Source organism: Echinops telfairi, unplaced genomic scaffold, assembly GCF_000313985.2.
Source record: "Echinops telfairi isolate 266 unplaced genomic scaffold, ASM31398v2 ScPeMD7_7468;HRSCAF=8506_0, whole genome shotgun sequence".
NCBI classification, from domain to species: Eukaryota; Metazoa; Chordata; class Mammalia; order Afrosoricida; family Tenrecidae; genus Echinops; species Echinops telfairi.
The window spans coordinates 7,406,400-7,427,075 of NW_022111369.1; the positions used below are offsets into that span (position 1 = coordinate 7,406,400).

At 43.1% G+C, this 20,676-nt stretch overlaps 1 protein-coding gene across 8 annotated transcripts in view; it reads left to right on the plus strand.

Moving 5' to 3' along the window:
• COL25A1 (collagen type XXV alpha 1 chain) overlaps positions 1 to 20,676 on the plus strand; it is a 580,731-nt gene that overhangs the window by 532,976 nt on the left and 27,079 nt on the right. For 6 of the 8 annotated variants that reach the window (XM_045284160.1, XM_045284159.1, XM_045284163.1 and 3 more), the window contains 7 exons: positions 47 to 91; positions 4,073 to 4,153; positions 4,916 to 4,978; positions 5,631 to 5,681; positions 10,939 to 10,965; positions 17,639 to 17,674; positions 19,234 to 19,287. In XM_045284160.1, coding sequence (XP_045140095.1) covers positions 47 to 91; positions 4,073 to 4,153; positions 4,916 to 4,978; positions 5,631 to 5,681; positions 10,939 to 10,965; positions 17,639 to 17,674; positions 19,234 to 19,287 — 357 coding nt within the window. The remainder of the gene's footprint in view (positions 1 to 46; positions 92 to 4,072; positions 4,154 to 4,915; positions 4,979 to 5,630; positions 5,682 to 10,938; positions 10,966 to 17,638; positions 17,675 to 19,233; positions 19,288 to 20,676) is intronic. The other 2 variants (XM_045284161.1, XM_045284164.1) reach the window with 1 other exon arrangement.

A 20,676-nucleotide genomic window follows, 5' to 3' on the forward strand; every position in this document is an offset into this window, starting at 1 on the left:
CCATCAACATAAATGAAGGCGAGCCATTCCTTTTTTATCTTAACAGGGAGAACCAGGATCTCCGGGAATCCCAGGTGTTGATGGAGAGCAGGTAATTTTCAACGAAATGCCGAATCAGCAAAGGCAGCATTATTCATTTTATTGTAGGTTTGGAGCCAATAATATGAGTATTGATTTATGATCACCTCTTTTTTTCACCAGCATATATTCTAGACCTTAATGACATTAACTCCAAGAAGCAATTGATTTTGTTATTAATAAGTTTTGGGGGAGCTCCTACAGATATTATACCAATCCATAATTCAGTTAGATCAAGCATAATTTTATAATTGCTATCACCATCAGTTTCAAAACATTTTCTTTCTTCTTGAACTCTTTGATATCAGCCTCCCTTTATCCCCTCCCTCCCCTACCCTATTATAATATAATAATCCTTATTATTATATTATAAATTATTATTATTTGCTGTGTTTTACACCATCCAAAGTATCCATTCACTTGCAATCCTATTATTCATTCCCCTAGAGTGGGGATATACAATCATCATTGCTATCAGCTTCCCCTTCCCCTCTTCCTCCCCCTCTCTTCCCATACCCTCAGGGAATCATTACTCCCTTTACTGTTTCTGAAGGGTTAACTATCATTGAACACTCTTAATTATAAAAATGAACATATTCAGGTCTAACACGATTAATGAGGTTAAACAAAGTCCCTAATAGTAAGGGGTGGGGGGTTAATTAAAGAACTAAGGTATAGTTATGTACATCGTAAGTACTTTACCACTCCCTAAATTTATCATCCCTTCCATGTGGCCCTACGCTGAGGGACTGCCCAATTATCTTAATGGTGGGTTTGGGGCCTCCAATTTGTCAATGTTCCTTCACGTCAATTGGATAAACAATTGATTTAAGATTAGACACTCACAGAGAGATGTGAGCTAATTGATGTTTTAGCTTTGTTTTCCATATTCCTTATCTACCAGTAGCTCCTCTCAGAGTTTTAATACCCCATAAAATCATTACCAATAAATTGTCCATGAGTACAAATAATACAAGATGAAAACCAGGTCCATAGTTCATAGTTTTCACAAAATTTCATGTCATGTTGCTACAACAAATAAAAATTCCACCAAAAATTTTAGTTCCTTAGAAAAGACACAGCCAACAAAGCCCAGATGGAAGAAGCACACCAGCCTGTGTGATCGCGAGGTGTCAAAAGGATCAGGTATCAGGCATCATCAGAACAAAAAATCATAACATTGTGAATGAGGGGAGTGCGGAGTGGAAACCCAAAGCCCATCGGTAGGCAATTGGACATTTCCTTCTGGAGGGTCATGGGGAGGAGACGAGCCAGTCAGGTGCAGTGTAGCAACGATGAAATATACAACTTTCCTCTAATTCCTAAATGCTTTCTCCCCACCCACTATCATGACTCCAATTCTACCTTACAAACCTGGCTGGACCAGAGAATGTACACTGGTACATATAGAAACTGGAAACACAGGGAATCCAGGGTGAATGTTCCCTTCTGGACCAGTGGTGTGAGTGGCAATACTGGGATGGTGGAGGGAGGGTGGGGTGGAAAGGGCGAACCTATTACAAGGATCTACATATAACCTCCCTGGGGGACGGACAACAGAAAATTGGGTGAAGGGAGATGTCAGACAGTGTAAGATACAACAAAATAATCATTTATAAATTATCAAGGGTTCATGAGGGGGAGGAGCGGGGAGGGAGGGGAGAAATGAGCTGATGCCAGGGGCTTAAGTGGAGAGCAAATGTTTTGAGAATGATGAGGGCAGTGAATGTACAAATGTGCTTTACACAATTGTATGTATAGATTGTGATAAGAGCTGTATGAGCCCCTAATAAAATGATTTTTTTAAAAGATGTCAAAATAATAATAATTTATTAAGGGTTCGTGAGGGAGTGGGGAACAGGGAAGGAGGGGGGAAATGAGGAGCTGATACCAAGGACTCAAGTAGAAAGCAAATGTTTTGAGAATGTTGGTGGTAACACATGTACAAATGTGCTTGACATACAATGGATGGATGGATGGATTGTGGTAAGAGTTGTACGAGCCCCAGTAGAATGATTTAAAAAAAAAAGACAGGCAGCTGGATACCTGTTGATTAGTGGAGTGTGGCAGTTTCTTGAAGGACGTCTCCTAAAACCGGGGTCGGTAATTTTTCTCTAAAAGACTAGGTGTTGTTGGTGGTGTTGTTAGGTGCCATAGCAGCCCTGTGTACAACAAAGCACGCTGCTCCGTCCTGCGCCGTGCTCACAGTGGTTCCAGTGCCTGAGCCCGTCGTGGCAGCCACTGTCCGTCTGTCCACCTGCTTGAGGGCCGTTCTCTGTTTTGCTGTCCCTCTACTTCATCAAGCATGATGGCCTTCTCCGGGGAGCAACGAGTAAACGTTTTATGCTTTTCCGGTCATAAATGGTCTCTGTCACCTTTTAATTTTAAACATCTCTGTTCAAGTGTAAAAGACACTTAGGCCAATACAAAAGCAGTCAGGGGCTGGCCCATGGACCCTAGTTTGCTGACTCCTACCATAAAGAATCTGACCAAGGGAAAATGAGCCTAACTCAAAATTCAGGACCTGATTAAAAGGATTAGGTTTGGCATCATGATGTAGAGTGGGGTGGGCTGCCAGTATTTACCCAAAATATGGCTAAAGTAAAGCCAATCATATGAAATACAGGGGATTTTTTTGAGTGAGGCAGGATACATTTCACCCCTCAAGAAAAAGTGTTAAAAGCAAAAAATAAAGGAAGCAAACTTGACCTATGGTTGCAATGAGAGAAGGAGGGGTTTGTGCTTAGGGGGCATTGAGTTTATGTTAATGGTGGTGGAATAATTTGGAAAAAGATATCAATAATAGTTGTGCAACACGAAGAATTATAATCAATGGCCCTGAGTTATACATGTTGAAGTTGTTGAATTGGACTATGTTTTATTGTGTATGACTTTTCCACAATTAAAAAACAGGAATTCTATGAGTAACAGTGAATCCAAGGAAGACAATATTCTAAAACTAATGGTGTTAATGATTGTAAACTCTTCTTGATGTGATTGAGTGATTGAATTGCATGATGTGTGAATGAAGTGTCAATAAAACAGTTGCTGTTTTTTAAAGTGTTACATAAGAAAATTAAGCTTAGAAGTAGTGTTTTTACAATACAAGTATTCTGTTGAAATTGCATAATGTCATATAAAATTAAAAGCTGATTTTTTTTAAAGGAAGGTATGTTGCATAACTTGCTATATTAATCCACGATTACATGAGAATCTTAAAAAGTGACTGACTGACTGACTTGGCCCATGTTAGTCATTATGAATGCCATGCATAACGGGAAACACTATGCCCCCAGCACACAGTCTCTGCGAGAGGGGAAGTAGCGCTGTGGGAGATCGTCTGACATTCAGTCAAGTGGGTTGGCTGTCCTGTTGCTCTCAATCATTAGATTTCTAACACCAACCAGGGTCTGATGGATTCCTTAGCTCTATCCATCCAAGCGGAATTACTAAGTGCTATGAAACAGGTCTAGTTAAGAAGAATAGACACTTTTTTCCCCTTAAATCATTTTTAATGTGAAATGGATAAACAAGTTTCTGCAGCCTGGGGCCAGGGGCAGATGACCCATTAAACGAGGTAAGCATGGGTGTAGATTCTGTGTAAAATATTGCTATAAGAAATAACTGTACCTTCAAATGAAAACTCTTCAACCTGAGCCGGTTGCTGTCCAGTAGACTGTCGAAGTCATAGCGACTCCTGCGTGTGTCAGCGTAGAGCACTGGTTCACAGGGCTTTCAGTGGTTGGTTTTCTTTGCTTGCTTGCTTACCTGCTTTCATAAATAGTGAACAAGCCTTTCTTCTGAGTACCGGTGGGTGGGCTCAATCATCCAGAGTTCCAGTTAGCAGATGAGCACTTTAACAATGTGTACAACCCAGGGACTCTCATTTCAGCCAAGGACACACTATTGGCAAAATTAATCTGGAATATGATTTTACCTGCAACTTGGGATCAATATGATGGATTCTAACATAAAACCATATCTATGTGTGTAGGGCTTCAAAGGCTCAAAGGGAGACATGGGAGACCCAGGTATGCCGGGTGAGAAAGGAGGAATTGGACTTCCTGGATTACCGGTATGTTTATACTTGGTATGACTGCTTTTATTAAGATGAGTCAACCCATCAGAAAAGAGGCATGTATTCTTAACTTGTAGTCCCACATGGCTACTCATAAAGTGTCTTTAATTAGAACTCATTGAGGGAGTACTGGTTAATTACAACTGGGGTACCAGAACAACTTTTAAAGCACTTAATCAAATAAGTTGCAACACAAATATTCATGTCTTCCTGAATGATTTTTACTAGAAGATAGTAAAATTAGTGTATTTTGCCTCTTTAGTTTAGTGGGGGTAACTGTCCATTATAAGATGAAACATACTTTTTTTTAATACAGCAAAAAAGTACAAGCGTTTTTAAATGAGCTTCTCCTCAAAAGACTAGTTTTTGCATGGTTGCTATGGGATAATATTTGTGTGTATGCGTGTGTTTTCTTACTGAACATCTGAAAGGGAAAATGTAGCACTGCCCTAGATATTAATTTTAAACAGGGAAGTATATAAATAAATGTCCATAAAATATAAAAGCCTGACCTCTGCCATTTAAAATGCAGACGCCATGAAAAACCTGTAACATTTATAACCTACATATTTAACACTGGATAAGTGTAACCAATTAAACTAAATCCAGTCCTTAAATCTTCTTCTACAAATCCTGTGTAGAATAATGCTATAAAGTTTCCCCCAGGATGTTGGATTGGGGGGGAGGTGAACATCCCGTTGTTTTTTGCACATTGCAATGGCTTTCTCCAGCTTCACTGGGCTCCCTGGCTGTTTGCAGGGTGCCAACGGAATGAAGGGGGGGAAAGGAGACTCCGGATTCCCTGGTCCTCAAGGTCCTTCCGTAAGTCTGGGTGGCTGTATTGTGTGGCTTCAAGAAAACCTAGAAACGGGCTTATTATTTACGTAGCGCAACCTGCACCAGATGGCTTATCAACAATAGAAAGACCTTGAACGTCTTGGTTTGTCAAACCCTGGAAGAAATAGCTGCCGGCCTGCTACAATGAGAGACCCAGGGTCTCAGAGGCCTGGGTTGGAAACAGTTTTTCAGAGGCTGTCTGCCCCTGAGGAGAGAGTCAGCGACTTCCCCACAGCCCTGGCGGGGAGGGCCCTGTCAGTGTAGAACATATGTCCTTCCCCACGAGCACAACCCCCCACCCCCACCCCCAAGCCCAGCTTCTGCCTAGTGAGATATTTGAAGGTCGCATCATGGTTGTGGCATTATTGCATTTCTCAGTCACCAGTTGCTTCCTTTCCTTCGGAGGTACTTTTGATTTACTCTGGCTCTGGGAGCACAACCTTTATTTTTGTAACAGTGCTTGTTCTCCTTCTTCTTATAAAGGACTCTCTCAACTAGAGAATTAAAATGCATCCCTTCTTCCAGTACCCTCCGCAGCTATTAATGGTCTTAGCAGAACCCCAGGAGGGGAGGCAAGCTGAACCGCCTTATCTCAACGACGTAACCAAATCCATGTTTTATTTCTTTGGACACACAGATCATAGGCCCACCGGGCCCACCAGGTCCCCACGGCCCACCAGGCCCCATGGTAAGTTTCCTTCCCCTTCGACATGCAATCATTTATATATGAGTGTGCTACTAGAGAAGACATTGCCCACCTCCCTGAAAACAGCCAGCTTGTGTTTTGAATGCCCCTCGGTGGAAGGCACAGAAAACATGAGGCAGGCGCATGCATAGAGGTGCGTTGACGTGACAGTGTTGTCTATTCAGTCTCTTGTCTACTTAATGTTGGAGACTGTGTTAGGGTTCTTTAGAGAAACAAAACCAGGACACTTTTGATTAGATGATAGATAGATAGATAGATAGATAGATAGATAGATAGATAGATAGATAGATAGATAGAGCACGAAGGAATATAACAGCTAATTAGTCCAGACAGCAGTACAGAGGGCTCAGTTCAACTCACTTCCATGGAACAGTTAATATACTGGAAGTCCTTCCACTCACATGGGCTGCTGAGTCCAAAGACAAGGAAGCAGACAGCTGAGTCTTCCGTAGCGCAATACAGGCAGTCCAGCTACAAGCATCAAACAGCAGGGTGGGTGACCAACAGTCAACCAGATGACAGGATCCAACAGTCCCCATCTCAAGCGATGTATACACCAGAGTGTGGCGAAGCAGGTCTCCAAGGAACCTCAAGCTCTAGCAACACAGTCCACGGATTGAGTGTCCCACAGGTGGTGTAGCTTGAAAGCTGAGGCAGAGAACTAATTAAGGCAGCCGCACACTGGTTCAATCACCAGAGAGCAAGAAAGAGACAGGCGGGGCTTTCCAAGCCATTTATCTCTTTGCCCTCCAATCAAACTATTACCTTATTAATCCCACATGTTCCTATTGGCTAGGTTGGCACAATAAACCTACCTATCACAGAGAGAGAGTCGTTTTATGACAGGTGGCACAAGGAAAGGACAGTTATATTCTGGCGAGCTTTATTCCACTTTTATGAAATGAACATTGGCAACGGTTTTAACTATTTAACAAACCACCCCTCCAGTTTTTGGTTTTGTTCAGTAGAAAAGTAAGATGAAGCATCATGGCCCTCAAGAATGCTCCTAGCCAGCTGTGGAGTTTGAGATCTTTGAATGAACTAGTCCATGCGAATGTTGACAAAATGATGCTGTAAGAAGTGACGCTTGCTTTCACATGTGGCATACATTTCTAGGCTCTGCCCTATTCACTCCTAGGTTGATTCATTGTACCAGGGTGCGGTGTGATGGATGGTTTGTATATGGCCTGTCTAGCCAACATCTTACAAGTTCCACCAAAAGATTGGGTGCAGTTATATGTAGATAGGGTGTGTGTGGCCCCCCCAGGGAGATTGGACAGTTTGTTAATAATAAGGTGCATGGAATCTTTCAGGGGTGGAACTATGCAAATAAGGTATGCGGAACCCTCACAGAGAGATTGGTCCGTTTTGCCATCCCTTTAGGCATAAAATGAGCCATCCCAGAAGCAGAAATGTGAGACCTGACTCCCACCACAAAAAGACATTGGAGTGCAGTGTGTCCTTTTCACCATGGGTCCCTATGCTAGGAACCTCTTAGACCCAGGAGGCAGGGATTTATAACACCAGAGAGCGTGAGAGGCAGCGAGAAGCCACAGCTGAGAAACAGAAATAGCATAACAGGAGGCGTTCTGGTACAAAGAGGGAGAGAGATGAGTACCTTTTGCCAGGAGGTTTGCCTGCAGAATGGAGAGCTAGGAAGCGTTGTAACACTTTGTAACACTTAATCTGGCCCAAAAGGCCCAAGAGGCCACGAGATTAAGGGTCAGAGTGTGGGTGTGGTCAAAAAACTGTCCTGACAGAAAATCTGTATCCTGACTCATTTCTGACTCTGAATTGAAACGCGTTACTTCCCTGATAAACCCCTAAACTGTGCATATGTGCAGTCAGATCTGGGCAGCCACTGCAATAAGCTCATTAAACCCACAGAGACGTGGCATCTGAACTGATTGAAAGGTTGTAAAGGGAAGGTCTGACCTCCACTTTAGGGCACTCAGCCTCTCTTGATTCTCCTTCTTCCTTGTGAAATCCTATCAATGGCTCCACTGTGCCATTTTAACACTGGGTCACTGTTCACTGCAGGTGTCCCTCTGTGCCCAGGGAAGATAAGTCACTCCGCCCTCATGACTGATGTTCAGGCACATTACTTGTGCCTTCGGGTTGATTCAGACCCATGATGCTTCATTGTGTGATGGTGGTACTAGTCACACTCCTCCATAGGGTTTTGGGTTTGTTTTTGTTTTTTGTTTTTGCTATAATCCGGCTATGATCCCCAAACCTTTCTTCTGCAGCACTATTGGGTGGGTTCAAGCCACTAACCTTTCCGCTAATGGCCAAGCACACCAGAAACTTTTAAAGATGTGTTAAGTCCCCAAATGCCGTAACTAATGATTGGTTGTTAAGGCTAGCATGCTTTGGGTGCTTAGGAATAAGAATGCAGAACAGAAGGCCTGTCTGGTCCTATTGGATGGCCCAGTCAGCCACATGTCTTCAAGCACACAGCCAGACTGCAATCATGTTTCTTCTCCTGCTCCACCAAAGAGCAGCCTTTGAATGACTTAAGCCACAGAGTCTAGCTCCAGCTTCAGTCACCATTCCTCACTGCCAGTTTACAATGCCAACTAACTCCAAGAAATGAAACCGTTTATTAAGAATAAGAAAAGACCAAACAAACCATAGCATTGTGAATGAGGGGAGCGTGGAGTGGGGAGTCAGGGCCCATCTGTGGGCAATTGGACATCCCCTTGCAGAAGGGCCACGGATGCTTTCTTCCCCCTACTATCGTGATCCCAATTCTACCTTACAAATCCAGCTGGACTGGAGGATGTGCACTGGTACAGATAGGAACTGGAAACACAGGGAATCCAGGACAGATGAACCCCTCAGGACCAGTGGTGAGAGTGGCGACACCAGGAGGGTTGAGGGAAGGTGAGGGAGAAGGGGGAACAGATTACAAGGATCTACATATAACCTCCTCCCTGGGGGATGGACAGCGGAGAAGTGGGTGAAGGGAGATGTCGGACAGTGTAAGATATGTCAAAATACTAATAATTTATAAATTATCAAGGGTTCATGGGGGAGAGGGGGGTGGAGAGGGAGGGGGAAAATGAAGAGTTTATACCAAGGGTTCAGTAGGCTCAAGTAGAAAGTAAATGTTTTGAGAATGATGAGGGAAGCAAATGTACAAAAGTGCTTGACACAATGTGTGTATGTGTGGATTGTGATAAGAGTTGTACAAGCCCTCAATAAAATTATTTAATTATTAAAAAATATATATCCACCCAAAAAAACAAATAAGCAACTAACATTGTTTTGACCCTTTTTAAAAAATACTCCCTCCACTGAAGTTAGAAAGTCAAATAGCAAATGCCTGTTCATATCATGAAACTATTTAGTTTGATGGAATTTTGAGCATTATTTTAAGCATTATTAAATGAGATCAGAAGAATTGATAAGATGGCCACCATTTCCTGAAAATGTTTATCTGCAAACTTATCTAAAAGAAAAATGTAATTCAACTGTAGACATGTGCAACAAATTCCCATGCAATGTTTCAGTTATCAGTTTCATTGAGCTGTAATGAACATGTCGTACAATTTAGTAGTTCAGTCATATTAAGAAGGGGTGGCTAATCATCTCAACAATCAACTTTGGAACTTTCTCTTCCTCCTTATACCCATTGGTGTTGACTTCCCATTTCCCCCGCCCTCCCCTTCCCTTTTCCCAGGTCATTGTTCTTTCATTTACTGTCTTCCTCAATCCACCCATCCTGGCTTTCCTATACAGAAAAACCAGCAAAACAAGGACAAAAAATAAAAAAGACCCAGAAACGATGATCATACAAAACAAAGAAAAAGCAGAGGATATTACAATTTTAGAATTAAAAGTGGGTCCAAAGTGTTATCTAATGACAAAGTGTACATTCCAGTCCAAGTGCCTTGCTGAGAGCCACGTTACAGAGTTCTTTGTTTTGTATCAGGACTGTTCACATTCCTAGTTTGTGGACACTGGAGATTTATCAGGGACTCAATCCATGCAGGGACTCTCAAAGGGAATTGGGGCTTCTACCGTCTTCCACAGCGTTCTGCAAACCAGGTGTTTAGAATCATGCATTCTTTAATAAGGAGGGTTTTTTTTCCCCTTTGAAGTTGTATGTTTCACTAAGGAATATTAACAAAGTCCTCTCCCCAAACTGTTTATTTAAAGCACTTGAAAAAGTTAAAGCAATCCATAGTAAGTTTTAATTAATTTCGATGGACTCATTAATCGCTATAGTTAAATTTACCTAAAATATGTGGTGTTCTGTCCTGACTCGTGCAAACATTATGTCTTTGTCCTGTTTACAAACAGTTGTTGCAGTCCCCTGATGAGCTGGTCTTTTGAAGAGCAATAGATACTCAGAATAACAGTACAGTGTTGCACCCTGGTGGCTTAGTGGTTATGCTTAAGACCCTTTAAAACTGCTAGTCACTCTTCCGAGGAAAGAAAAGGCTTTCGACTCCCTTAGTAACCCACAGCAGCACTTCGACCGTGCCCAGTAGGATCACTGTGAGTCAGCATTGACTCAATGGCAGTGAGTTTGGGTTGGGTTTTTTGAGACCTCCTGTATGAGACTCCTTTTCTTAATCTAAAATGAAATAAGGATCCTGAACTTGAGTGGTATCCCCCACTTCCTTCTTGTTTTATATATCTCTGTACTTCCAACTCATAGCCATCAAATCAAAGCCGACTCGTGCAGAGTGGCTGGCAGATTTGAACTGCTGACCTTGTCAGTTAGCAGACCAATGCTTAACTCATTAGGGGTCAAGGGCTCCTTTCACTACCTGGGGTCTAGAGCTGTGCATAATAGAAATGTTCTCCCCTTCCCTGACACTTAAAAGCCTAGAGTTACTTTCTGGCTTTAAGTCTTATATCTGTTCCACTTAAAGTCATAAAACCTCTTACGTATTCCACACAGATTAAAAAATGGAAATTGAGAAATAGGAGTCATGTGGGCTCAAATCCTACCCGCCCCCTCCACTTCCATCTAACCCAGACAGATGTCCTCCTCCCTACCAGAAATGGTGAGCAGTCAGATTTTGCTGTTCAATGGATTCCCTCTCGCAGGACGCCAAGAGCTGCAGACAACTTTGGGTTGGTCAGAAAGTCCACTCTCCCGCCCCTACCTACAGCTCAGACATGATCTTTGTTTTGCCGCTCTTGTATTATTTTACATAACATTCACTTCTTCTGAGAACCAGTGAATTGGCTCTTCATTAAAAGCTGTGTTTTCCACTTTCAGGGACCCCATGGACTTCCTGGACCAAAGGTAATCTCATAAATCTCTCAATTATTTGATTTCTGTTTCCTTGTTAATCATCAAGACGCATGACTGAAGCATGTCTGTCCTGTCTTATTTCTTTGTCAAGTAATGTTATTAATCTTTAAGCCTTTAAGCATCCAGATACCTAAATCTCACAAAACAAGATGACTCACACAAAAATGGAATTGATACCACCCGCAGAGAAGCCATTTTTCATTTCGCCTTTTTCCTTGAAGTGTTTCATAATACACTCAGAATGAACTATTTAGAAATGAATCCAGTTAGCTTATCAGACGAATCCAGATGTTCTTTTTAATTATGGTATATTTAGTTATGTATTGGGTAATTATTAATGGATGCTCCTTACTGGCCATATAGGAAGGAGCCCTGGCAGTATAGTGGTTACACATTAGCAGTTCAAAACCACCAGCACTTTTGGGGAGACAGAGAGGCTTTCTGCTCCCATAAAGAGTGACAGGCTCAGAAACTCACAGGGGCAGTTCTACTGGTCCTGTAGGGTCACTGAGAGTCGGCTTCAGCTCGATGGCAGTGAGTTGAGTTGAGAGTTGACTGGCCATATAGCAGTGCTGTGTCTCAGTGCTCTGACTGAGCATTGTCATGCTGCGCTCTCTCCCAAGTCACTGGTTCAGAAGGGTGGGGCGCATCAGGGTGCTAATGCCATAAGCATGCATTGTACGCTACATGCTTGTGATTAGTAGGAGAACTATAGAGACTAGCCTTTCCTTCTCAGAACTAGGGCAGCTGGTGTAGTGAAGTTGGTCTCAACCTGTTCTTGGGCATTTTATAGACTGAGAGACATACTCTGGGATTCAAATGAGCCCCAGAAGACAAGCTGCTTCTTCCAGGGAGCTTATGTGATACGATTCAGATTCCTTGCCTTCTGTGAACCTCCATTGACTCACCTAGCCTGCGTGATCATCTCATGGTGTATGGTTGCAAAACCCTTAGCAAGATAGCTGATGCTATTGTTGCTGAACACCTACTGAGTGGCAGTGGTTACTGTTGTCTGGTGACTTGATGTTTTGTTTTGACCCAAAATCTAAGTTACTCCTCTAGGCTGATTGTGAGATAAGTCAGGGCCCCCCAGAGCTCCCTGGTGGTGAGTTGGTGCTTTTAAAAGTGAAGGGGTGGGGCCCATAAATACAGTGTTGGCACAAGGTATCATAAAACTCCATCCACCCTCTCCTTTGGGGAGGCTGGCACCCTTCTGAGGCATCTAGCTCTAGGGGTGGCATCAGGTCTGACTCAGGAAACCGGACCCCCTTCTCTTGGTCAGGTAGTGGGCTCACCCAGGATGTGTTACTAATTCTTTTTTTTTTTTTATCACAGAGGAATCCAAGAGCAAATGCTACGATTTCTGATCCTTACCCCAATCATAGATTTCAGTAGCTGATAAAGTTGAAAAGACCTCACAGTTTACCTATGCTAGTCTTCTGACATTATAAATGACAAATAGACCCAGGAACGTTTGCTTATTTGCTCTAAGGCATATTGCTAATTAATGATAGCTCTAGAATGATAGGACTAGAAGTTAGGTCCAGACCAGAAGTTCGGTCTTTGGGGCACTGGGTTGGATTGTATATAAACTCCCCTTCAATGAATGCTCACTCCAATCAATGCATGACCGCTCTCTGAAGAGTTTCATGGACTTCTAAGGCTTCCCTCACTGGTCATCGGCTCAGGACCACTAGCCGAATCCCACGCATAGGCAAAGCCATCAGCCTAAAGCGTGATGACCAATTCATTGGCATTGAACATTAAGTATGGATTGGAATCTCTCATTGGCAACTAACAACAACAATCTTGAGCTCTGGGCATAACCTCACCTAACCTCTGATTCGGCAGCATTCCCGGTATCCTGTCTTAGCAAGCACACCTGGAATTCCTACAGTTGCAGCACTGCAAATACACAAACTTGGTGCCTCTTCAAAATGCAGCAGTGCATCATGCTAATGTGCTCATTCTTTTGTGTATTTGAAAGGTCCGCTACTTATAAAAACTCAAAGGTTCCATAGGTAGATGTTGTCTAAAATTGCCTGATGAGAAGATTCACCTATGCTACTACTGTAGCCTAGGTAGTTTTATGTTTTAAAAAGTACCACCTGGGTTTCCATAACCAGACAAACTGGAGGAATGTGCCGAGTATAATCCTTTCTTCCATTGACTCAGATCTGTTGCGCCCACCTCAGCAAGACTAGAGAGCATCTGAGCCCAAAATCCCATTCCTGTTACAAGTCTTTCAAGCTTTTCTTGACAAAATTAATGTCTGTTCATCTTACATATTCTGGACTTGTCAGGAGAGACCCACCCTGGGAGAAGGACAGCCCACTTGGTAGAGGGACAGCGAAAAAGAGGAAGGCCGTGGACAAGAAGGGCTGACACAGTAACTGTAGCAATGGGCTCCAGCATAGGAACAATTGTGAGGGTGGCGCTGGACCGGGCAGTGTTTCCTTCTGTTGCGCATAGGGTCGCCCTGAGTAGGAGCCGACTCGATGGCACCTAACGACATTGTAACATATGGGAAATACATAGGTCAGCACACTGTCTGGATTTAAGAGTCTGCTGCTGGTGGAAAATGCGTGTAGTATTGCATTTTAAAAATGACAGTCTAGAAACGATATCACTTAGCGTTGACTTTGTAATGTCATCTTGAATTAAAGTCATCCCTCCTTCTTTTCTAACTCTGGACAGGCAGACAGGCAGTAGAAGAAACTTTTAAGTCCCCTGATCTTCATACTCTCCGGTGGGATTGACAATTTGTTGTCTGCTCTATTGATTAATCCACGCCTTGGACTGCCTTGGCGATGTCAGTGAATGAGGACTTGCTACTACGTGGCACCACTTCAAACATCAGCTGCTACATGTTGATCTCATTCCCCTGGGCGACATGCTTAAAGGCTTAAAATATCTGTATATGACTGTCCTGCATATTCCAGTTTCCGTTCCAGCGGAGCAGGGTTTCCCAGCTTCCTTGGCACCCTCCACTCGGAGTGTCTTTGATTCACTTGGTCACAGCACTGCAGGAGAAAATTAATTCCCTTTAGATGCAACCCCCAAATTCAGGACCTCAGACGTCTGCAGCTTGATTATAAGGAACATGTCTTCTTGGGAGTTTGGCTTTCCCAACATATAATTCAGCTGTCCGTTTCCATGTATAACATTGAGCAAACCCCAATTATTATTTATTTATTTGTTTTTAACAAAAGCGAGACGAACTCTCACCTGACTTTGCTGTTACTGAAAACTGGAATTTGCAACCACATCAGAGACTGGCTCTCTTCTCTCCCAGTGTATAGCCCAATGATAGCAACCAAAATTGGCATTTGCTTTTGCATCTAGGGTGAACCAGGGTTAAATGGTGCTAAAGGCTTGAAGGGTGAACCAGGTCAAAAGGGTGACAGAGGACCCCTTGGTCTTCCAGTAAGTAAAGAAAACTTTCCATTTCAGTGCAAATCTCAGACTTTTCCTTCTGCCTTAAGTAACAGCTCTGGTTTACTCCCCGGCTCTCCTACTGCTGAGGTTCCTCTCACAGGAAAACACATATGTGTGAGCAGAGCTCTGTCCCGTCTTGTTTCCTCTGGTGTCTGTTCTTGTGTCAGAAAGAAGATCCCATAACGAATGAGGCTGTGGCATGTCCTGTCCTTCTTCAATTACATACATGCCAACCGTTCTCTCAGGGCTGAGAATGGTTTTTCGCAGCTCCCTCCCTGTTAGAAAGTCTCGTGCTCAGTATTTCACAATTCCTCCTAAGTGCTTTCAAAATTTCATACAGTTTAAACACCACCACCCCTACCACCCCCAGGCTTTTTTTCCTTCCAGACCAAAAACTGCAGCCCTTTGCTGGTGGCAGGTGTGCAATTCGCCATCGTTCCTGGCATGGGGTCCCTGACCCTGGCCAGTCATGCCTTGTTCTCAGTGTTCTATGTTGTTTGTTTTGGGAACGCCCTGTGGTGGGGTTCTTGGGGGAGTAGAAACTAGAATGGAAGAAACATTTTGTCGTCATTGAGACATTTTTGGTTTTCATAACAAAAGGCTGTTCCCCTCCTACTTTTTATATACCAGCCCCTTCTTTCCACAACTAAATGGTGGCGCTTAGAAATTTTTTCCCCAGAAATGATTACTGATTATTAGAACTTCATTTCAAAGGTTTAATGTTCTCCCTGTTTGATGAATGAAGATAAAAGTCCATACGGCGCATTATGCATTACATTGTCAAGCCGCGACAGAAAATGAGTAATTTGAGGGGAAGGAGAAGACAATTGGTGACCACTGAATTCATTTTCTCTTGGTTGTTGGACTTAAAAGTATTACAGTACACTTCATTTGATATCCAGTCCCGATACCCAGATCAGGCACATAATAGATGCTCACTATCTGTTCATTTACTGAATTAGTAAAAAGGAAATGTATGCGATAAGCCTTATGTTCGAGTATGGCCCAGATAATTCCAGTTTGATCAATGGACCACAGGCATACAATCTCTATAACATATGCGAGTCATTTATTCAGCATTCCAGGTGGATATGATATTATCAGGGGAAGATTTTCCCCATTGCCCCTTTTCATTTTCAGATGTTGGATTCCCGTTGACTCTAAAGAGAATATGGCAGAGGGGGAAAAAAAACAAAAGGCCTGCATTTTCTGTTCTCTATAAACATTCAGAATGATTCCTTTCAAGTTTGTCTTCATTCCCAATTATGGATCAGTGCTAACTTTTACGCAACCTTTAGCCCAAAGTTTTACTTACATAGCATTAAACAAACAAGCCAGAGCAGCAACATAAATATTTTATGTATTTTTTTATATTTTAGCCATGGATGGCTAAATGCATTTTTTTCAGTCGTAGTATGGATTGTAATAGCATTACATAAAAGGAGTTTTAAAATTAAAAAAATAAAAGTACCCCAAATATGTATGGCATCACATCATTGGTAAAGTTCACAGCTGGAATAGATTTCTCCACACCCCACCCACCCACCCCTTTGTATTATTAACTGCATCTGCAGCATAAAATGCAGAAACAGTTTGGCAATCTTGCCAAGCGTGTTTACAAGATCAATGTGTTGTCTCTTTTAATCACTCCTTGATTTAATTGATATTATTAAAGGGCTATAAATAAATATTTGGGCTTTGAGGTGCCAAGCCATATCAGAGAAATAACTATGCTGATTCTTGAAGCAAGGTTGGAAATCGTCGTTTTTAAGGATATTCTCTTGTTATGTTCTGAGTCCTCGTGGTACGGTGGTTCAAACATTCGCCTGTTAACTGAAAGCACGGTGCGGAACCCCCGGCCCCACCGAGGGAGAAAGAGGTGGCTGTCTAAGCTTTCCCAACCACTCACAGCCCTTGGGACCCCGTGGTTCATTCCACTCTGCTGCACAGCTTCTCCAGCAGTCAGCATCCACTTGGAGGCCTGAGGGTTGGTCTTTGGTTGGAAGTATTAATGTAGAGTCCAGAGTTCAAGGTCAAGAGAAACATCATATGTTACCTGAGAACAAACCTATATGTTCAAAGAAACATTTCTTGTGCAGCGTTTGATGCCAGGTTTATTTGATAGGAAATATGGAATGATTTCATTTGGGGCAGGGTGTTTTTGTACTTGTTTTGTTTTTTTTACCGAAAGGTAGTTTATTATTCCATACAGTTGATACTTAAATAAGAACAATAAAAGAGGTACACACAGCTAGATTACAAGAGTTTTAAAATATTAATGAAAAAATATTAAGTAATACCTGACCATAAAACAATCAACTGTTATTTCCATATTATTTCTTCTTTTTTAAAGTTTTATTGGGATAAATCCACATAACGTATAATTCAATAGATCAGTCATATCAAGAAGAGTGGTACGATCATTAGCACAATCAATTTGAGAACACGATCTTCTTTCTTGTACTCCTTGTTATTAGCTCTCCATCTCCCCCTCTCCCCTGCCGTACTCCCAAGAAACCATTAATCGCCAGCATGGATTTGGGACAGGGGTTTTTTTGTTGGTGGTGGTTTTTGTCTGGTCTTTCCCTGTTCCTGGAAGTCCCTCTAGTGGTAACTAGTGTAAATAAAAAGATTAACCAAGAAAATAAGTATTCTATTCATGAAAAATCCACAGCAAGCCTGGCACATTAAAACTCAGCACTGGTTATTCCTAAGCACTATTGTAGCGAGCAAAACTAGAGTTCTTATCTTCTGAGATGCTAAGTGCAGGTGATTATATTATAACAAGCCTTTCTTAGGAGATTGGCCATTATGTTTTCCTTCGTAACTTAGAAAGCATACATTATTAATTGTACAGTCTTTAGAAAATACATCGCATACAGAAATTTCATCACAGTTTATGACCACTACCAGCAATTGCTCTGTAGTTGGCTTTACAAACCTCATTATCTTGATTTCCAAATAAGAATTTGCCAAATAGAAATGTCATTAAAATGCCATCATGTGAGATGTTTATCGTCATATTCTTGTTTTATCGTTGGTGTTGTTTTTTATAAAAAAAAACTAACCATTTGTAGCAATGTGATATTCATCCCAGAATCCTGTGACTGTGTTATTCTGTTGTTTGAAGTGTTACATTTGTGCATCGGTACCTCATACTAATCTCTGTTCTTGTCATTCGTGTTACACCACCCACCAACCCTGCCACCAACCAAATCACACACAGGGAGCATCTGGCTTAGACGGAAAGCCAGGATCCCGGGTGAGTCGGTCCCTCATCTTGCTCTGACCTGCTTTATGCCTGTGAATTTCCTGCTTCTAGACTGAGCCCGTGCGGACTGTCCTCTCGCACACCGGCTGGTGAGAGACCCGAGTGAAGGAGGAGGAGGGCAGGACACAGGGCACGGCTGTAACCACCACATCTTTCCGAAGCGTGGGGTCAGATCTGGAGCGTTTGCTAGGCAGTGCCGAATTGAACTCATGGATTCAGTATGTGAGACCATGGTGTTTTCTTAGCAGCAGGGCATCCCCTAGCCTACCAGGAAAGAAGCCCGCAAAAGAGCGACGAGAACAAAGATGGACCTCGGTCCTTTGCTTTTAACTCGCTTTTCCTTTTTATGTTTATGTCTACCTTAGAAACGTCATTTCTTCCTGGGCACTAACTTTCAGATCTCTGTGGATAGGAATGACTTGTCTGTCTCCTGTCATGTCTCTTCACGTAGGTTCTTAACAGCTTTGTCTCTGAAATGGCAGCCCAGATACACAGGGTTTTGTAGTCCTTCCAAGGCGACGCTGCAGCACGGGCAGTAAGCCAAGGGATCGGGGAACAGGATGGGAAGACCTCCACGTTGGAAAGGATTTAAACCCGAGTTCTTGGTCATTACAGGCCTCCGACTGCATGAACCAGCAGAGGGGACCAGGCACAGGAAGACGCTAGCACATGGGTGTCACAGTCATTCCTGCATTGGCAACTATTATAATAGATTCTTTGCCAGCCTAGGCCTTGTCTTCCTAGAAATGAGCCAATGGATATATCCTTGAAGTCCTTACTACGTTTTTTAAGCATCTAAAACAAACAAACAAACAAAAAGTCTCCCCAACCCCCAACGCCTGCTTCCAGCAGTCATTATTTCCCCAGGACTTCAGTGTCTCCGTGGTCACGGAGGTATTACCTCCGCTGCTACAGAGATCTTCATCTGGAACACGAGACCAGAAGGCAGTTCTGCCATTAAGTCTTCTCAGCTGCCTGATTCAGGAATGGTAACGTACTGAGTTTGGACGCTGGCACAGAATCTGTAACAGCGATTCATTTCCTGGGTCTCCCCTGCCAGCAACAGAACTGCCGGAAGTTTGGACTGAGCCACTGGGCTCATATGTTCAATCATTTGTTTCGCTGATAGAAACTCTTCGGTCCTCTGTATCTCTGCTGAGAGCATGGTGGCTTCGGAGCATCTGCTGCCAAGGGGAGTGGAGGGAGGCCGTGGGCACGCAAGGTGGACGGGAGGAAGTGGTGACGTGGAGGGAGAGCAATTACCGTGTTCTTCTTCAGATTCTGGGAGCACGGGGGAGGAGGCGTGTCTTCCAATTTTAAGGGAGGAAATACATAATTCAATGTGACAGATGGCTTTGTGTGCATTTCTTTCATTGAAATATACAGTTATGTAATTCATCCTTTGTGTATGCGTGTCTTGGAAACCACTGACCTGTAAGCATCCAGTATGACGTACTTGGGAAGGAGCTGGTCTACCAGGCTGCATTCAAACTGCTTTTCTTGCAGTCTGTGTGTGCGCCTCATACTGTCTCTCTTTTTGCTTCTTTTAGGGTACAGATGGCCCTATGGGACCCCATGGCCCCGCAGGTCCCAAGGGAGAAAGAGTAAGTTGCTCCTGAAGTTATTAAGCCGTGTACTAAGTAAATAATCAGAGGGTAGCGTTTCCATTGTGGTGGTACTTCTCTGTTCATCTAGTGGACACGGAATAAAGGGCTAGCGAACGTTAAAAGAAAACAGATTCCGTTATACGTTCCATTCAGAGCCCCAACACTGAGGGACAGGAGCCTCGGGGAATAAAGTGCCTTCAAGAAAACAGTACCTGCGTTTCCATAAATAGCTGAGCGTATTCTCTCTGAAGCCATGAGGAAGGTATTTCATCTGGCCTTCATCCAGAATGTGGAAGTCAATGAGGCTGATGTTCCTAGGATCACATATTTTGGTTGATAGTTTTTTTTCTATAAAGCTACTGTATTCACTCAGAAGAAGTTATCGTGTGTGTGTGTGTGTGTGTGTGTGTGTGTGTGTGTGTGTGTTTTAAGCAAATGACAAAATGTAAGCATTCTCCTCCATGGAGTTACACATGCTCAGGTTTTCTTGCAGAAGAATAGCCTGTCTTGCTCTAACTATAAGGAAGTAATTCCGGTGCATTGTAAAACAGAAACCTTTCACTAGCCTCTGGATCACCAGGCCATGTTCCCATCTTCTTTGGAGAGAGGAAGAGGAGTGGGGAGGGCCTTTAGGACAAAAGATGCCTCCTGACACCAAGCAATGTGCTGCAGCATCAGCAGCTGGTGACTTGACTAGGACTTCTCTCCCACTTTCTGTTTCTCTCCTACTTTTTCTTTTGTTCCACTTGGAAAACCCAGAGTGTGTGTGTGTGTGTGTGTGTGTGTGTGTGTAGGTAGACTTGTGTCATTGGCTTTCCCAGCAGCCAAAATGGGAGGTCAAGGGTGAAGCCTTGACAATGCTGGGAGGATTTCCCAGTGCAAGAGGGAGGCCTTTTAAAGTGAGATTGGTCGTTATTGATCTGGGATCATTTGCTTCAAAAGAGAGCTCTGGGCAGTGATTGCCTGGAAGTGCCTTCCAATCCCATAATTCCATGAAATGATTCTATTCCTTCAGTCAGCCGTTAACAAGTGCTACCAGTTAGAAACTCGTTGCCCTCGCGCGGATTCCAATGTACGGCACCCCGGCTAAGGGACAGAGTAGAGCTGGACTCCGGCGGCTTTTCAATAGCTGGTTTTTTGGACTGCCAGACATTTCTTCTGAGTTGCCGATGGATGGCCTCAAATCCCCAGCTTTTTGGTGATCAGCCAAGCATGCTAACCATTTATACCACCCAGGGACTCCTCATTGAATGTTACTATGTGCAGGGGGCGGTGGGTCAAATCATCAGCCACTTCGAGGGAGAAAGATGAGGCTGTTTGCTCTAGTAAAGACTTACAGCCTTAGAAACCCTCTACAGGGCTGCTGTGAGTCAGAATTGATTTGAT